Here is a 19,874-nt window from a genome sequence, read left to right on the forward strand (position 1 = left end):
TCTTAATGAAAGTTGTATGAAGTGTTAACAACCAGCAGCACTGTAATTCAGTGAATATTATATCCAGTTGGCAACCATGAAAAGGATATCTGATACAACAACCGGTTTCTTCTTATCGGGACTGAAGGGATCCTTCCTTTTTTTCCTAGACTGAAGTTCATCATTCCATAACTCTGAGGAAATGTAAGAACGTGGCAGTTAAAATAATTTTCTTCACACAGCACACAGGTCTCCAAGCTCATCTATACATACAATTGATAAGCAAGCTGTGCTGCTTTAGGAACTGGAACTGCCACTTACACTGACTATCCCATCTTATTAACATTTAGAAAAGATTTTTCTTTATGGCGTTAGGCCGGGAGAGACAGACGGACAGAGAGACAGAGAGAGACCCTTGCATTTGAGTGTTATAAACCATGCCTGTGACCAACTCCAACTTGACACAAGTATTTGGTCACTTCATGTACACTCTTCCTTTCCATTTCTGTGCAGCTACCTTTATGTTATGGGCTGGCTGAGTCAAGACAATGCAGGTGGAGGACTGCCCAAGGTGCCAGAAGAAGGCTGCAGTGGAATATGGGAGCCACTGCTGGCAGTGTGGCAGTGTGCTAGCGATGACCCCAGAGGATGGAGTTTCCCCCCAACCTACTCTTTCATCTCATTTGCCCCCGTGATGAGAGCTGAAAGTCCCACCTCTCTCTCTCTCCAAGGTAGTCACAACTTCTCTCTGACACGCCCATGGTGCTCATTGCATCGCCCACCCCAGAGCCGCCAGTTACTGGGAGTAGCTCTGCCTACCCAGAAGGGGATGTTTCACTGGTCCCAGCCACCTCTCAGGAGGCAGAGACACTTCCCTTATCACCTAGGTCCAGGAGAAGCCAAACAACAGTAATAAATAATAAAAATAATTTATTATTTATACCCCGCCCATCTGGCTGGGTTTCCCCAGCCACTCTGGGCAGCTTCCAACAGAATATTAGAAACATGGTAAAACATCAAACATAAAAAACTTCCCTAAACAGGGCTGCCTTCAGATGTCTTCTAAAAGTTAGATAGTTGTTCATTTCCTTGACATCTGATGGGAGGGCGTTCCACAGGGCAGGTGCCACTATTGAGAAGGCCCTCTGCCTGGTTCCCTGTAACTTCACTTTTCGCAGTGAGGGAACTGCCAGAAGGCCCTCGGAGCTGGACATCAGTGTCCGGGCTGAATGATGGGGGTGGAGGCGCCCCTTCAGGTATACTGGGCCGAGGCCAGACAACAGCAAGAGAAGAGTAGATTCCGCACACAAGGTGTAGTGAGAGATTTCAGAAATGCTTACTGCCCTAAGATGGGCCCACCCCATTCCTATATATAGGATAGCAAAAGGTGTGTGACAGTGTAGGATCAATGTCTAAAACTTTGGTAGTTAGAGTACCTGCCTTTCATATAGCTGTGTTTAGAATTGCCTGAAGTGCCTTAAACCAGTAATCTGCATATGTGCAGCGGTAATCTCTACATTAAAGCCTTTGGAAAGAATCTTTCTTCAAGTCTTTGTCGTCAAGAACTAGGAGTCAGGACACTCCACCAGCTCTTAGTTACCTGAGGTAATGTCAATGCTATGTCGGTCTTCTTCAAGTCGTCTGATTTTCTCTTCCAGTTCACTTTGAACTGTGTCATACAACAAGAGCTTTTCACTCTGAAAGGAAAAGTTAACAATGTAGTCAAACATTAGCCAACGAAAAGCAGCCAACACATCATCTTCTACTGGATTGGGGCACTCAAGAGCAACGGAAGAAGCTTCCAACAAAGAGACCTGATGTATAAGAACCGTTCTCTCGCTGGGTTCAGAGTGCCAGAGGCAATGCAAAAAGACTGTCTTCTGATGTTAAGAAAGGTAGTCTCAGGTGCGTGAGGCAGATGCAATAGTGCACAGAAGGGTTAACATCCTGCAGAACATTCAAGTGGGTGCATGACATAACAAAAGCGAGGGGTTAAAAGGGGTTTTCGTCTTCCAAGAAGTGTTTTGAATCTACAAAGCACCAAGCCTAGACTGATAAATGTGAAGGGCTTTACCCATATTTTCCAAACAGTGGGGAATTATATAAACGCAAGAAAATAAGCACACTAGTCTTAAAAAAGGAGAAACCCAAAACCTCATTTTCCTTCTAAATATGTTATGATCTGTATGTAGCTATTTGCAAAGGGCTCAGGACAAGCAACCTGCAGGAACACATGGGAGAATTTCAAGTCATCTTGGGGGGAAGTACAGTGGTACCTTGGTTGGTACTCAAACACCTTGATTCTCAAACGCCGAAAACCCAGAAGTAAGTGTTCCGGTTTTGGAACGTTTTTCGGAAGCCAAACGTCCGATGCAGCTGTTGGCTATTGTTTTCGGGGCGCCTGCACCAAACAGAAGCTGCCAAACGGACTTACGGAACGGATTAAGTTGGGCACTTTTGTTTTTGCTATTTATTTTGCGTTTTTGTTTTTGAGGCTTTTTCGGTTAATTTGTTTTTGTGATTGTGTGGAACACAATTCAGCTACTGATTGATTGTGTGACTGCGGAAATGGATAAAAGCCCCCCATGCAAACAATGACTATCATCAGTGCAGGTAAGAAAAAATAATAATTTTTATTTTTATCACCTACAATACTGTCTTATTTATTTTATAGTACAGTACACTGATTATTGCTTTCATTTTATGGATCAATGGTCTTGTTAGATAGTAACATTAATGTTAAATTGCTGTTTTCAGGGTTGTGTTTAAGAGTCTGGAACGGATTAATCGGTTTTGCATTACTTTCTATGGGAAAGTGTGCCTTGGTTTTGGAACGCTTTGGCTTTGGAACGGACTTCCGGAATGGATTAAGTTTGAGAACCAAGGTGCCACTGTAAAAGAAGCAATGCAGCTGGAATAAAAAGACTATGCAACTAGTCCTGTGTGCTTGGAGATGCTTTAAGAAATTTCAGCTCGTGTATCCCTGCAAAAGTAGCCTCCCTTCCTTCCCCACTGGCCACACAGTATATCATGTTTGGAACCTATTGCAGGGGGGCTATCAATATGTAGCCGCCTTATATTCAAAATCAAGAATCCCAAATGGTGCAATCAAACCCTTCAGCATGAACTAGATCTTTGGATTCTGATCATTCTGAGGGAACTCAGGGTGGATTATGCAAATTAAAAACAGATATTTTGATTTATTTCTCAAAAAAAAAAAGTTGGAAACAATATGGTTTAAACTGAATTCTGAATTTAAAACATGTAACGTCTACACTTATTCAGGTAACTCACAATTATGTGCATTTAACTTCTGCTCATTCATCTTCAGTAAAAAATAAATAAATAAATAAAAAGGGGGCAAAAAACTTTGCCAATCCCACCCACCACTGCACCCAGTTATTGTTTTAACAGGAATGGGATTTTAACTTGGGTGGGTACTGTTTTATTGGGGGGGGGGGCGCGTTGTTTTAAATTGTTGTTAAATGTTATATGTTAATTTGGATTTTTGTATTTGTATTTGAGTTGGGGTATCGTTTAGGGGCTTTTGCTGGGGAGTGTATCGTTTATACATTAGTATTGTTGTGCATACATTAGTATTGTTAATTGTTTTGATTGTTTTTATTATGTATTTTGTGCTTTGTATATTGTAACTTTGTGTTGTGAAACGCCCCAAGACCTATGAGTATAGGGAAGTATACAAATTTTAAGGATAATAATAATAATAATAATTTATTATTTGTACCCCGCCCATCTGGCTGGGTTTCCCCGGCCACTCTGGGCGGCTTCCATAGAAACCAAAAAAACACTAAAATATCATACATTAAAAACTTCCCTGAACAGGGCTGCCTTGGATAATAACAATATTGGATAATAACAATAACGTGTCCTTTGACCAGTCACTGTCTCTCAGCCTAATGTACCTCACAGGGTTGTTGTGAGAATAAAATAGAGAAGAAGAAACTGGTACAACACCTTAGCACTTTGGAAACACCAGTTCATCCTAGGATATCTTGATGCAGAAACAAGCTTCCATGCAAACAATGGATATGGACACATTTCTGTCATACAAGCCTCTTTGAACCAGTTGATAGGGTGTGTGTGTGTGTGTGTGTGTGTGTGTGTACATATATACATGTATATGTATATGTATATGTTTATGTATATACACACAGAGAGAGAGATGGGAATTCCTACCAAAGGCCACAAGGTATTTCATTAAATTAGCTGCACAGGACTAGTTCTGGATCAGAACTATTGTGTTTGACCTTCCACATACTATTGGGAAACCATGTACAAGTGCATTACTTGCAAGTGGAACATACAACAAAATGCCGCAGTGCATCACCATCTTTAACAAGAGTGTTGCTGTTGAGAGTCCCAGCCACACAGCACATCCTCTGGAATACAAGGGCTGAAGGAGGGCACTTTTACTAGTCATCTGTTGCCACACCCCTTGTTCTTCCCAAGTGGCATTCAGCATTCTCAGTCCTCACTGTACTGTTTTGGCCCTTCAGAGTGTTTGTGTAATTATCTCCACCATCCTCAGGGTTTCCATAAGCACACTCATACTTCCCTCTTGGCTCCATTTCTGTTGACACTCACCATCTGAGTTTGCTATTAAAAGGGAGTGATTATTGCATTTCTTATTGTGGGAAACTACGAAAAAGCAGGGCATTAATTTTTGTCTCACAAAGAAACACTGTATTGTCCAGGTGTGCTATATAGCACCTGGTACTTCTGGAAAGCACTGCAGCCAGGATCCAAAGAGCTGCAAGGTTCATGCAAGGCTTTAATGTTGACCCAGTGGAATTTTTAATCCTGTTAATTTTGCTTGAATCAGGCCTTAGTGTTTTTAACTGTTTACAGGAAGAGCCTTTAACAATTACAGCTGGTGTTTTCAGGCATAGATGGATCTACAGAGCTACATGACCAATGTTTTTGTGATCATGCTCTCAATGTAGAATGAAGTCTCAATGTAGAATGAAGTCTCTTCTTCACTGCAAACTAATGTTTTGATTATTACAGTAACCAGTTAGTATGCCTATGTTTTTCAAGGGGAAAGCCAGAAACTACAGAACTGTGAGCCTGAATTGAATCATCCCACCCAGAGCTCATTCAAAGATTTTCAGTGCCTCTCAATGATTTTTAGTACTGCATGAACCTTCTTCTGAATCAAAACAACGTCTGAGTTCTTGGTTTCAGGCAGCAGAAATACGCCACATATCACAGAAAAGTTCTTTGAAAATGACACCACACACAAGAGATGCAGTCAAAAATGTGGTTCAGGTAGCATTGCAGAACTGAAACAAATCACATGGCAGTGACCTGACCTAGCAACCACTTGTTTATGCAAACTTGAAACATACATAACTTAGCTGAAGTAATTTGCTTCATTTTGTGTTCCCAGTGTACCCCTCAGGTGGCACGCTGGTTTCCTTTTGAGATTAAGATTTTACAAGGCTGATTAGACATGCTACCAAGAGCTTCAACATGATTTTCAAGAAAGCCCAGTAATTAAAATCATTGTTCTCTTTACTGTGGATGAAAATGCTGTAATATTCTACGTTCAAAAATTACTTGTCAGCTGCACAACCTGATTGTGTGCATGTTTCTCCAGAAGCAAGCCCCAACAGTTACAGACAAATGAAAACTCTCTTCAGCTATGAACGGTACCTCACAGTGCTGGCGGGAAGCTTGGATTTCACATTCATATTTGTTTTTCACGGACTCTAAACAGAGCTCTCTGTAGATACCTACAAAAAAGCATTTTTTTTTGTTTAAACCTTCTGTGGGAGAGGCAAAATAGGGCCTACAGACCTCATTTACCCTACCAATGCATTTCCCCATAAGCTGCAACTTACCAAACCCTAAGGAATGGGGCATTTTAAACAGCGGTGAAATCCCAATCGTGCCTGGCCCTCATGAATTCTCCACAAGTGAATTCTAAATTCCCCATCAGTAAAAGGCCCCTTTTCAGTTCAACCCATTCAACCCAAGGACAAGGCTCTCTTTACTCCACTGCCCATCCTGTGCCCAGTAAACACACACAAAAATTCCCCACATGTGCCCTTTTCACATTCCCCCTTCCAAAACACATCAGGGCTATGACACCGGGAAAACGGGCTAGAAATAAAGCTGCTTGTACTTTCTTTTTCCTAGCTCTGAGTGCGGCCCATTTGCTCCTCTGCTCCTCTTGATTCTTCAGTGTTAAATGTGGTAAAAGCTTGATGAGATATTAACTGCCCACTTTCTATCTTGGACGTGGGCATAGAAGTGTATGGGAAAGCAGCTAAAGTGTTCCCCGGTTCCCTCATGTATCCAGGCTTTGCTATTGTTTGCTTCCTATGCTAGCGGGAAAAGGGGTGGGAGAAAGAGAGGAGAGCCTAACTCTGCTGTCAGGGAACTGCCATCAGTGCCGGAGGGAGAGAACAAAATCCATAGGGATTCCAGAGAGCGTCCCGGGATTGGGAGAGGCAGCCCATCTTCTGGGGAACAGAATCAGCGTAGCACCAGTGGAGAAGGGGGGCAGATAGGGGAAGCGGCGAGGCGGTCCCATGACTCCTTGCCGGGGACCAGCGGGGAGAGTAGGGGTCCTCCGCTGCCTACACCCTCCTTGCGCAGAAGGCTTTCGCGCAGAGAGAGTAGGAGGAGACTAGGCGTCAAAGAGCTTCTTTGCTGGAAGAAGTTTAAGAAACCCCCACTGACGGATTCTGCCAGCGATTGAGACAGCCACGGGTGAGTGGCTGTCCGGACAGAAAAGGTTCACTCAGGCAACCCAACCAGGTGTTTGCACCGGCTTACGCACGAGCAACCCCTAGAACCATTACAGCAATCCGTCAGTCCCTGACGTTGCTCATGCGCAGCCCTGGAGAGGCAGCACGATGAGCCAAACAGGGCCGCCCAGAGACAGAGCAAGAAGCCATGGTGCGAGGTCTGGTCGAGAGGAACCGAGACCTGGAGGTGCATGTTGCTACCCTGTCTGCGCGGCTGGAGGAGAGGCGGGCTAAGGATGCACAGGTCAGAGCCACCCCGATAGGGAGGAAGGTCCTGGGGCTGGTACACAAGTTTGGTGGAAAGCCCCAAGACTACAATGCCTTCCGAACAGAAATTCAATACGCTTTGGAATTGCAGAAAAATGACTTTGTGGATGACGGGGAGAGGGTGGCTTACATTGTTGGACATCTGTAGGATGGGGCGCGTGAATGGATCAGGCCCCTAATGGCGACGCAGAATGATGCATTGAAAGATCTTAAGAAATTCTACCAGGCAATGGACGCGATGTTCTCCAGCGAGGTGGAGCAAAGCGTGACACGGAGGGAGCTGATGGGGTGCAAGCAGGGGAGCCTGTCCGTCAGAAACTACTGGAGGCGTTTTGCGATGTTAGTCCACAAGCTCGGGTGGGATCTGGACTCTGAACCAGTACAAATGTTGTTTGAAGCGGGTTTGGCCCCCGAAGTGAAAGACGAGTTGTCTCGAGCGCCCCGCCTGCGGTCGATGGATGAACTCACAAAGACTGTGCTTGCAATCGGTGTACGCCAGGAAGCGCGGGCTCAGGAGAAGCCGGAGATAAGGGTGGAACGTTTCCATGACAACCGCATTCTGGAGATGCCGAGGGAGCCTTCCCAGGTGGCGGAGACGATGGAAATTGATGGAGCGTGCGCGTGAAGTTTCAAACGCTGGTGAAGGTCGGAAAAGGGAGGGGAAGGAGTGGGAAACTACCAAGAAGTGTTTCCTCTGTCAGCGACTGGGACATTTTGCAAAGGTCTGCCCTCAACGAAAAGCCTGGCAAGGCATGATGGGGGCTGCAGGCCACGACGAGAAGGGGGAGGAAGGGCCGGTGCAGGGAAACGACAATGCCTGGCTGCCAACCAGCAGGGGCAACAGCCAGGCCAGCAACCAATAGAAGTGCCCCAGCCTGACCCTCCCAAGGCAGCTATAGCCATAGAGGTGGTGCTAGAACTCCCAAATGGGCACCCCGTCAAAGTGGAGGGGCTGCTAGATTCTGGTAGCTCGTGTAATTTCTTCAGCAGAGACTTCGCTCTGGAGCACCAGGTCCACCTGTTGCCACTAGATTTTCCCTTGCAGGTGACCACCATCGATGGCAGGGAACTCCTGGGAGGGGAAGTGACACACCAGACACCGCCAATGCGAATGAGGGTCTCCAGGCACACAGAAACCATTGCCTTTCATGTGGCCACGCTGGCAGGACCCCAAATAATACTGGGAATGAGCTGGCTGGCAATACATGACCCATTGGTGTCATGGCATCAGCGGTCGGTCACCTTTGGGTCAGCTTACTGCTTAGAACACTGTCTGGGAGGGAAGGAACCAAGAATGACTGTGGCCAGGGTGGCTGGGGTGACCCTGGAGCAAAAAAGGGAGGTGCCACCACAATATGCTGATTTGAAGGAGGTCTTCAGCGAGAGGGAGGCAGACAGACTGCCCCCCCACAGGCCAAATCAACCTGCTTCCAGGGGCTCAGTTACCAGTGGGTAAGCTGTATGCCATGTCCGACCGGGAGATGCAGGAGTTGCGGCAGTTTATTGACAAGAACCTGAAGAGAGGTTTCATAAGGGAATCAAAGGCGGTGGGGGGCAGTCCAGTCTTCTTTGTGAACAAAAAAGAGACTAATCAGCCCAGATTAGTCGTGGATTACAGGGCTCTAAACCTGGTGTCAGAACCCATGACTTTCCCAATGCCCAGGATTGACGATATTTTGACACATGTGAGGCAGGGGAAGATTTTTACCAAGCTGGACCTCAGGGGAGCATACAATCTGATTAGGATAAGGGAGGGGGTCGAATGGAAAACGACCATGTTCACCCCCCTGGGGGCTTTTGAGTACTTAGTCATGCCATTTGGATTACAATTGGGGTCCGCCTGCTTTCAAGCCTTCATGCACCATGTGTTGGGGCCTCTGCTGTACAAGAATTGCGTAGCCTTTTTGGATGACATCTTAATCTATTCGGACAATGAAAAGCAACACGTCAGAGACGTCAGGGAGGTGCTACAGAGATTGAAGAAGCATCAGTTGTGGGTCAAGCTGGAAAAATGCCAATTCCATGCCAGGGAGGTCGAGTTCCTGGGGTACAGGTTGTCAGACAAAGGACTAGCCATGGATCCGGGCAAAGTGAAGGCAGTGCTGGAATGGAAAGCCCCCAAAAACAGAAAGGATGTGCAGAGGTTCCTAGGCTTCAGCAACTTCTACTGGAAGTTCATAAAGAACTTCGCTCACTTGACAGCGCCCATAACGGATTGTCTTAGTAGCAAAAAGAAGTTCGCGTGGACAGAGGATGCGCAGCAATCCTTTGAAAAACTGAAGGTGTTCGCCTCGGAAGACCAGCTCCTGCACGTGGATCCGGAGAAGCCCATGAGACTGGAGACGGACGCGTCCGACCACACGATTGGAGCGGTCCTTTTGCAGCCCGGGGCCAAGCAGAACTGGAGGCCGTGTGCCTTTTTCTCTAGGAAGCTGAGCAAGTCGGAGCAAAACTACATGGTGTATGACCGAGAACTGCTTGCGATCTATGCGGCATTTCGCCAATGGAGACATCTATTGATGGGGCGCGGCACAAGATCCAGGTCCGAACTGGCCACAAGAACTTGGAATACTGGCGGACCGCGCGAGTGCTCAACCAGAGACAAATCAGATGGTCCCAGTAGTTCGCCAAGTTTTTCTTCGAGATACGATACGTGCCGGGAGAGGAAAACGTAAGGGCAGATGCTCTCTCCCGGAAACCGGAGTACATGGAAGGAGAGGGGCCACCAGAGACCAGGCACATGTTCCCCGAGGACCGGTGTGTGTGTGGGGGAGCGTTGGTTGGGAAACGAGAACTGGCAGGGCTCACCAGAGACGATGAGTTTGCTCAGACAAAAATCAGGGAACTCAGGGACGGAAAGGAAGTCAATGGAGGGTTTGAGGAAAAGGAAGGGCTACTGTACTATAAGGGGGCGCTGTATGTACCAGGGGAGACTTTGAGGGGGAAGGTACTTAGACAACTCCATGACAACCCCACAGCTGGGCACTTTGGACAGCACAAGACCATGCTACTTGTCACCAGGCAGTTCTGGTGGCCAAAGGTGAGGGAAGATGTATGAGAATATGTACGAGGGTGCGACCGATGCCAGAGGGCAAAGGGGGAAAGGGCTGCCCCCGTGGGGCTACTGGAACCCTTACCTACACCGGAAAGGCCCTGGGAGGTGGTGTCCATTGATTTTATGACAGATCTGCCCAAGTCAAGGGGAAAGACAGCGGTCATGGTAGTGGTCGATCTACTGACTAAAATGTGCCATTTCGTAGCTTGCTCGCATGCAGCAATGGCAGAGGAGACAGCCAGGCTGTTTGTGGATCACATTTTTAGACTGCATGGGGCTCCATTGAGGGTAATCTCGGATCGCGGGAAACAATTTACTTCCCGGTTCTGGCAGAGACTCATGAGCTTGCTACAGGTCAAGGTGAGCTTCTTGATGGCGAGGCACCCAGAAACCAATGGACAAACCGAAAGAGCGAACGGTATACTCCAGCAGTACCTACGTTGCTATGTCAGCGAGAGACAGAACGATTGGGTAGAGAAATTAGCTTTGGCTGAATTTGCGTACAATAACACTGAACACGTGTCCACGGGAATGAGCCCTTTCATGGCCAATTACGGGTGTCACCCCAGGGCCTTCCCGGGGAGGGGGGAGGAAGGATGGAGTGTACCTGCGGCTGAGCAATTGGTGGAGGAAATGGAGGCCTTACACCAGCAACTCAGGCTGAACTTGGAGCGAGCCAAGGAAGTTTACAAGAGGCAGGCGGACAGGCACCGTCAGGAGGGGGAGGCCATACGGGTGGGAGACCGGGTGTGGTTGTCATCCCAAGGGTTGCCCCTAAAGGGAGGGTGCAAGAAGTTGCAGCCTAGGCGGCTGGGGCCTTTTGAGGTAATACAGCAGGTTAACCCAGTGGCATTTAAACTCAAGTTGCCTGACAGCATGAAGATACATCCGGTGTTCCATAGGTCCCTACATTCACCTTACAGGGAGGGGCTGGAATTCCCGGGACGGGAGGGAGGGGTTACCACCCACCCACGGGTAGAGGAGAGGGAACACTGTAACAAAGCCACGGAAATACTCAATTCAAGGTGGCGAGGTCGCCAGGTAGAGTACTTGGTAGCTTGGGAGGGGGAACCTAGGTCTGAAAACACTTGGGTCCCTGCTGAATCAATCACTGACGGGTATCTGGTGGAAGAATTCCATGGTTTGTTCCCGGATAAGCCCAAACCATTAGCTAGATTCTGGGAGGAAGAATTTGGAGCCACAGACGACGAAGGGGTTTTCCTGCTTCCGAAGAGGAGGGAGGGGAGGTGTCCGAGGGAGAAGGATCAGACTGGGAGGTGCAACCAGCGGGAAGAAGTCCGAGCAGATGGGAGGCTGGTTTTGAAACCTCAGAAGATGATGACAGTTCCTTCAGGGGATTCCCCTCATCGTCGACCAAGGAGAGAGAGGAGGTTGTATCGAAAAATCGCGCCGGGGTGGGGGGTGGGGGTCCTGAGGAGGAGGTGGATGTCAGGGAACTGCCATCAGTGCTGGAGGGAGAGAGCAAAATCCAGAGGGATTCCAGAGAGCGTCCCGGGAGTGGGAGAGGCAGCCCATCTTCTGGGGAACAGAATCAGCGTAGCACCAGTGGAGAAGGGGGGCAGATGGGGGAATCGGCGAGGCGGTCCCATGACTCCTTGCCGGGGACCAGCGGGGAGAGTAGGGGTCCTCCGCTGCCTACGGCCTCCTTGCACAGAAGGCTTTCGCGCAGAGAGAGTAGGAGGAGACTAGGCGTCAAAGAGCTTCTTTGCTGGAAGAAGTTTAAGAAACCCCCACTGACGGATTCTGCCAGCGATTGAGTCAGCCATGGGTGAGTGGCTGTCCGGACAGAAAAGGTTCACTCAGGCAACCCAGCCAGGTGATTGCACCAGCTTACGCACGAGGAACCCCTAGAACCATTACATCTGCCTTGCTAAAAACCCAGTAAATAAGAGAATGCCTTGGAGGCCAAGCAGATGAGATGAGAGTTTGATTTCATCTACTCTGGGTATTCTTATACGATGCCCTCCTTGAATCTTTCACCAACAAAGGCAGAAGTGCCGAAGAGTACGGTGTAGTTAAAAAGGAGCAGATTTAAATGTTTTTGTTGGTATTTTACTTCTACTAACAAGAAGTACCTAGCTGAGTCAAAAACAACCCCTTTGCACACTTACCTGCCACTTTTGTTCGGATTTGCATGTTTTCTTGCAGAGCTGCCAGCGGTTCCAAGTACTCTGGTGCCTTTCCCGCAATGACCTCCTGCAGTTTTGCATCCACTTGGCTTAATCTCTCTTTGTAAAGTCTTAAAAAATGCAGATGAAAGATGGAGTGCATTGCATTAAAGTAGTGTAGAGAATACTGTATATTAACATTACTAAGAATACATTTTCCACAGCCACCAATGGCCAGAACCTAGAAAACCATTGAACCTGCCAACCTTGCAGAAATTCAGAGGACTTTAAAAAAAAAAAATTAACTGTACAGAAAAATTATCACTTACACAATGCTTATACAGTGCTGGATCTTTACATTATCCTTCCTGATTTTAGCCCGCACAGATGAAGATCAGACATCCATTTAAGACTGTCTCCTAGTACCCAACACATACATACAGCTATATGAATTGGAACTCTTTGCTAACTAGATATTTACAGTATTTATTCCTAGTCTTAGTCTGGGAAACATGCAGAACAGAACCCTCACTTTTTTTAAAAAAATGACCAATCCTTTATTGCTATTTTTGAAAATGTTGAAATGCATATCCTGCTCTCAGGGCAGCTAACAATATTAATAACTCAGTAAAAACAGCACAGCAGCTGTAGATAAAACACAATGAAGTAATTTTTCTTTAATGAGGTTGGACTAAGGACTTATTATGGCTTAAACTGGTTTATCACAAGTGAGTGTTGTTTCACAGTAACTGAATGTTTCAAGAGTCCTCATTACGGTACTAGCAAATACTTCCATTTCAGCAACCCAAAGAATTACACACTGTGCACCAGAAAGTAAAACCATGTTTCCTGATTTGCAGTTTACAGGGCAGCCGTGCACCTAGAGCTGCCACATTCAAATACAAAACAGGACCAGTCTGGCCTTTATTTGAAGCAGAATGTGCAGGAGAGTGAAGTGAAGCATGCACACACTTTCACCTTGTAGCATCCATTGCTACCTAGAGTTTTGTTACTGCCCATATCACTTCCAGAGTTGGAGTCAAGCCTGGTAAAAACCGCTTAAAGTAGCTATGTAAGGCGAGGGGTGGGGAAGTTGGTTCACTTCTACAGCATGATCCTTGTACCTTGGTTCTTGAATGCCTTGCAACTCAAATGTTTGGGATCCCGAACACCGCAAACCTGGAAGTGAGTGTTCCAGTTTGTGAACATTCTTTGGAACCTGAACTTCCGACACGGTTTATGCAGCTTCTGACTGCATAAACATACTAAAAACGAATTGGCTAGCAGCAGTGCGCACCTGGCTGATCAACTGAATCAATTTTTTAGCCGCTTTGAGGAGGGAACTGGAACTACTGTCACTACAGCATTGGCCACCAGCACATCATCAGAAACTACTACTGATAGACAACCACTTTTATTACAGACCTGTGATGTACAACGTGCCTTTCGGAGCATTAACATCAGGAAGGCAGCTGGACCGGATGGAATCATGGGACGGGCTATTAGGGACTGCGCTGCAGAATTAGCCGGCGTATTTACGGACATTTTCAACCTATCCCTGTTGCAGGGTTTTGTCCCTACCTGCCTGAAGACATCGATTATAGTGCCAGTCCCCAAGCAGTCAGTGGTGGTATCTCTCAATGATTATAGACCAATAGCCTTAACATCTGTTGTTATGAAATGTTTTGAGAGACTGGTGCTAGATTATATTAAGGCTAGTCTTCCATCCACTTTAGACCCGTTCCAGTTTGCATACAGAAGAAACAGATCTACTGATGATGCTATTTCCATCGCCGTCCATACTGTATTGAGTCATCTAGAACGACAGGGAACCTACGCAAGGCTGTTGTTTGTGGACTACAGTTCTGCCTTCAATACAATTCTGCCAGACAGGTTATTTCTTAAAATGACCAACTTGGGTATACATCAGAAGATCTGTCTGTGGGTAAGGAATTTCCTGACTGATAGGCCGCAGACAGTGAGAATGGGACCTTACTATTCTTCTACTCTAGTATTAAGCACAGGAGCCCCTCAGGGATGCGTGCTAAGTCCCTTTCTCTATTCTCTGTACACATTTGATTGCACCCCACTGTATAAGTCCAACACAATCATCAAATTTGCGGATGATACAACAGTGGTGGGGCTCATCAGTGAGAACGATGAGACTGCTTATAGGAAAGAAGTACAGGGGTTAATTCAATGGTGTAAAGAAAATAATCTTATGCTTAACACCAAAAAAACCAAAGAAATCATAATTGACTTTAGGAGAAAGAAAAGTGTATTTTTACCATTGCACATAAATGGCGAGGAAGTGGAGAGGGTTGGTAGTTTTAAATACCTGGGCATTTATATCTCGGAGGACCTCTCATGGACTGCAAATATTAATATGGTTGTGAGGAAGGTGCAGGGGAGGTTGTATTTCCTGAGAATGCTCAGGGGACTGAATCTATCCCAGCACCTACTTCTGTCCTATTATCATAGTACCATCGAGAGTGTCTTAACCTATAGTATATTATCGTAGTATGGGAGCAGCTCTGAAACGGATAAAAAAGCTTTACAGCGAACAATTAAAATTGCCCAGAACGTTATTGGGCTCCGACTACCAACCCTGGATGAGATCTTCACGTCTCGCATCTTGAAGAAGTCACATAATATTCTGAGAGATCCCACCCACCCTGCTCACAACGTCTTTGAACTATTGCCTTCGGGCAGAAGATATAGGACAATGAAAACACGAACCACACGCCTTCTGAATAGTTTCTATCCAAGAGCTCTGATTGCACTAAATAACGATCTCAGGGCCAGTTGCAAGGTTTAGTAAGTAGGGAGTAGAAGGAATGAGATAGGTTTTAGGTTATGTTATGCTTTTAATAGGTCATGCTATATTCTGGATTATGTTATGTTTTATAGATTATGTTTAAATAGGATGAGAGTTCGGAGATACGTGCAAATGTATATGTGAACCCGGTCTTTGGGTGGGTGTTTGATTTTCGTTGTTGTGTATACTGTGTATATATGGACAATGACAATAAATTTATCTAAATCTAAACTGAGTGCAGGAAGCTCCTGCAACTAATCAGAAGCTGCACCTTGGTTTTCAAACACTTTCAGAAGTCGAACGGATTCTGTTAGAGAACCAAGGTACGACTGCATAGAGAAGACCCCATTTCCCCACTTTCTGCTTGAATGGGAGGAGGCATGGGCATAAAATGCAGGTGGCTATGCCATCACAATTAGGATGGCCTTTTAGAATGTCCCACCCTAGCAGAGGGCAAAAGTTGCTTCTCCCTTTGCATATAAGGTCTAGGAAGACAAGGGTGAATTCTTCCATTTCAGATGTACAGCAATATAAAATTTCATGGTAACTACATTGGAAATCTCTACGCATCATTGTATTGATTATCTGTCCCTCACAAGGAGGTCCCAACACAGATCACAACCATGTAAAATACAATAAATATCTAGAAACCTCCCAAAATTTCACCAGCATACATTAATCTTTCAGCATAAACAATCATAATGTTGCTCCACAAACCTTTGGATCAGGGATAGGCAGACTTCAGGCTTGGAGAAGGTCTGTAGTCCATTAGCAGAACATACAGTGGTACCTCGGGTTAAGTGCTTAATTCGTTCCGGAGGTCCGTACTTAACCTGAAACTGTTCTTAACCTGAAGCACCACTTTAGCTAATGGGGCCTCCTGCTGCCGCCGCGCTGCCGGAGCCCAATTTCTGTTCTTATCCTGAAGCAAAGTTCTTAACCTGAAGCACTATTTCTGGCTTAGTGGAGTGTGTAACCTGAAGTGTATGTAACCTGAAGCGTATGTAACCCGAGGTACCACTGTATGTTCTGCATGCAAAAGACAATCAGTTCAATCCCTGGCAATTCCAGATTGGGCTTGGAAAGACCCTCATTTGAAACCTTGAGGTGCCACATCCAGCCAGTGCAGACAGAGGCAGATGCCTTGATGGTCTGATTCCACATACAGCAGCTTCCAGTGCTCCACCTACCTTTTAGTTTTACTACAACCCATAATCCATCAACTAGAGACAGGTGCAGAATGGCAGCAGGGGTGGGGAAATACATACTGAGAATTAAGGAAGAGGTCTCAGCCCAGGGATTTGTTTTGATAGCACATCTGAGCTCACAATTCTTTTACCCATAAAGCCTACTCATGCCTTCTTCCAAGCATCCTACACTTCAGCAATCTAATTAAGGAAAAAAGCCTTTCCACTGTAGCTACTGTCACATAATCCCATCAGAGAACCCTGTGAATCTACTGCAATTCACCCAAATTTGTACTAGTAGATCCCAATATATTTTATGCCTTCCCTTGCTTTACCAAATACAAAGCTAACCCAGGATGGTGAGAGGACTAGAATCCAAAGCAAATTCAAATCTGTAGTTTACTTACTGGTCTTTGAGGTCTGTAAATTGTTTTTCAAGATTGGACATCTCATCCAAACACTCCATTCTTCTTCTTTCACAGTCCTCATCGTCCATTTCTGAGAACAGAATTATTCACTTTAAAAATACACAACAGCAACTGGTTTTCCTCCAGCCTATTTTATAGAATTTATACTCAAACAGTTCATTAAAACACACAAAAAGTTAATATTCAAAAGGATGAAGTTTTAAGAGGAATTAATACTTGGCCATCTTTATTTTTTTCCTGCTGCACAATTCATCTTGGAATATAACCAAACTGGATCATCCATCACTAGTTCAGACTCACTTGAGCGGGCATGTGAAATTGAGATTTAGTTATTTTTTGCCCCAACATGCATCCCTTTACACCTGTTTACACTGAATTGCACGTCATTCTACCGCTCATTCACTGACTTTGGATTTGGAAAGGCCCTTTTGGAGCTCTTCACTATATGGCAAGTACCCTTGCAGTATCACCAGGAGATGTGGTACTGGTTTTATATCAAGGCAATTTAAACTCATCTCTTTTTATATTAATGTGTTTCATGAACGTGTGGATGGCATGCACTGCAGAATTAGAAATAAGGGGGGGGGAGGAATCTGATGCATTCTCTGTCTACATGTCAGGATGATAATCAAGATCATCTTCTTGAAAGCTAAATATATGGACCCAAGGACTGGTAGTTACTGGGTGATGGTTTTTCCACAAGATGGAAAGTAAATGTCCATGACAGGAAAGAGCCTATTCTATTGTGGCACCCTTTTTCTGAAATTTGCTCCTGTGAAAGTTGCACCTGACACAACCCTTATTCTCTTTTTCTTATCAGGTATACCCCTTTTTATTTGCTCAGGTCTTTTAAGTTTCTAAGGTTTTATACTAACATTTTATTTTGCTTTATTGGTCTGTGCTTTATTATGGAGGCCTAAATCAGATAGAAAATCTAATAACAGATTTATGACTTTCTGTACTTCCGATTATTTCAGGGGAATACACAACACTTACTTGACAAATCAGAGAAGTGATACTTCCTAATTTAAGTAGCAGCTTTAAGCATTACAGCTGCTTCATAAAAGGGCACATATTTTAATAATCCTCTTCACTGCATCCCAACCTATCAGTGTTATTTCCATATTGCACATGGAAGGCTAAGGCTATGATGTCTTTGGACAGTGAGAGTACATTGAGGAAGTGAACTAGAGACAACCTCCTGTTGACATGTTGCTCCTTTTGACACCACAGTGCACCAGCTCTTTTGGAATATTTTACAATAACAATCCTCCAGGATTTTGTTTATGAGTTTGCAGAGTCAATTCTGGGCTGACAAACAATGACCAACAGCAGTATAAATTATAGCATGAGAAAGTCTGTTATGTACTAACTGGTACAGATACATTCCTAAGAATCAATGCATGTCTGTCAACAGTTATCTGTTGACATTATTCTTGGGATGAGAAAAATGAACAAAAGCTTAACTGTTTGTCCAATTCGGAAGCAAGATACTAGCAGGTGGCGCTGTGGTCTAAACCAGAGCATCTTGGGCTTGCCAATCAGAAGGTTGGCGGTTCGAATCCCCGCGACGGGGTGAGCTCTTGTTGCTGGGTCCCAGCTCCTGCCAACCTAGCACTTTGAAAGGATGCCAGTGCAAGTAGATAAATAGGTACTGCTGTGGCAGGAAGATAAATGGCGTTTCCATGTGCTCTGGTTTCCAACACAGTGTTCCGTTGCACCAGAAGCGGTTTAGTCATGCTGGCCATATGACCTGGAAAGCTATCTGTGGACAAACGCCAGCTCCCTCGGCCTGAAAGCAAGATGAGCGCCACAACCGCATAGTTGTCTTTGACTAGACTTAACTGTCCAGGGGTCCTTTACTTTTACCTATACCAGCAATGAATAAAATCTGTGCCAATAATCTCCTCGTGATTTCTGAAATGAAGCTTACCTCTGCCACCATGCTACTTGCTTTGTCATATCAAAAACAGATTTGGTGCTTCCAGAAGTCCCATCCAATCAAAAAACAATGGGGGGTGGTGGAGAACAGCACATACTAGTTGGGATTTATTTACCACACTCCACTGAAAGCACAAGTGACAAAAGTGCTCCGTGAAATATTGAAGAGGCCTAAAAAGAATGGCTTTGGACAGGAGACTTCCCCCACCCCAGAAACCCAGGTTAGAATTTGCTCGTCCAAGTAAGTAGTTTAAGTGCTTGACATTTCAACGTATTATGAGTCCGAAATGTGAAGGTTTGATCAATGGGTTGCAACCTATAGCACTGCACTGCAAATAGCACAGGCAAACAGGCTTTCTGGTGTACCTAGGCACCAAGGAGCAAGGAGCTGCATGTAGTCTGCAGGGCACATTAGTGTGTTGGACTAGGACCTGGGAGACCAGGGTTCAAATTTCCACACAGCATGAAGCTTACTGAGTAACCTTGGGCCAGTCGCTGTCTCTCGGCCTAACCTCCCTCACGGGATTGTTGTGAGGATAATATGGAGAGGTGGAGAACCTCCTTGAGCCCCTTGGTGGCGTATAAATGCCTTTTCCTCAACATGTAGCGTACTTGCCCCCAAAAGTCTGGCTGCCAATTATTTAGCGCTTTTCTAGGTAGGCTTGCTACCTAAATCCACTGGATCCACTCTGTGCGGTTCAGAGGAAACTTGGCATAATAATCATAACTTACTGATACTATACAGCACGTCTTCAAAAAGTGAGGATGAATCCTAGCCACCATTAAAATAGTGAACAGCACTGGGGAGTTGTCTGACAGAAAGTCTCCTGGGAAACATAGTTCCCTATTTCCTAGGGTTCCCCCCCCCCATATTTGGATTCCAAGTTAGAAAGATTAATGCTGTGAAGTCAAATATTTCGAAGTGTGAAATCCTCATGTCAGAACATAAAAAGAGCCCTGCTGGATCAGGCCAAGGGCCTATCTAATCCAGCATCCTGTTCTCACAGGGGCCAACCAAATGCCTCTGGGAAGCCTGCAAGCCTGGGCCTGAATGCAACTGCCAAACTACAGAATAAGGAGATTGTGCTGTGCCAGCTCTTCATCCAGCCTCTTTCTTGCACACTGCACAGTGTTAACACTCGGCTTACTCCAGCAAGAAATCCTGATTCACATTCAGTTTATTTTAAAAGTTTAATGCAACTTCTATTTTGTTGGGATGATCGCTGGATGTGGAGCACACTCCCCACCCGCAGGCAGCCTCAGCCTGCCTGCACGCGTGACCTTGGGGTGCGGA

At 45.6% G+C, this 19,874-nt stretch overlaps 1 protein-coding gene across 1 annotated transcript in view; it reads right to left on the bottom strand.

Annotated features, from left to right (window-relative positions):
- Nucleotides 1-19,874, bottom strand: part of BRMS1L (BRMS1 like transcriptional repressor) — a 29,508-nt gene that overhangs the window by 5,788 nt on the left and 3,846 nt on the right. Inside the window, exons 2-6 of the mRNA XM_082213779.1 lie at nucleotides 16,619-16,709; nucleotides 12,210-12,337; nucleotides 5,656-5,735; nucleotides 1,580-1,676; nucleotides 90-173 (exon numbers count right to left, since the gene is read on the bottom strand). Of these exons, the coding sequence (XP_082069905.1) occupies nucleotides 90-173; nucleotides 1,580-1,676; nucleotides 5,656-5,735; nucleotides 12,210-12,337; nucleotides 16,619-16,709 (480 nt within the window). The remainder of the gene's footprint in view (nucleotides 1-89; nucleotides 174-1,579; nucleotides 1,677-5,655; nucleotides 5,736-12,209; nucleotides 12,338-16,618; nucleotides 16,710-19,874) is intronic.

This window comes from Podarcis vaucheri (assembly GCF_965113315.1).
Source record: "Podarcis vaucheri genome assembly, chromosome: 1".
Lineage (NCBI taxonomy): Eukaryota > Metazoa > Chordata > Lepidosauria > Squamata > Lacertidae > Podarcis > Podarcis vaucheri.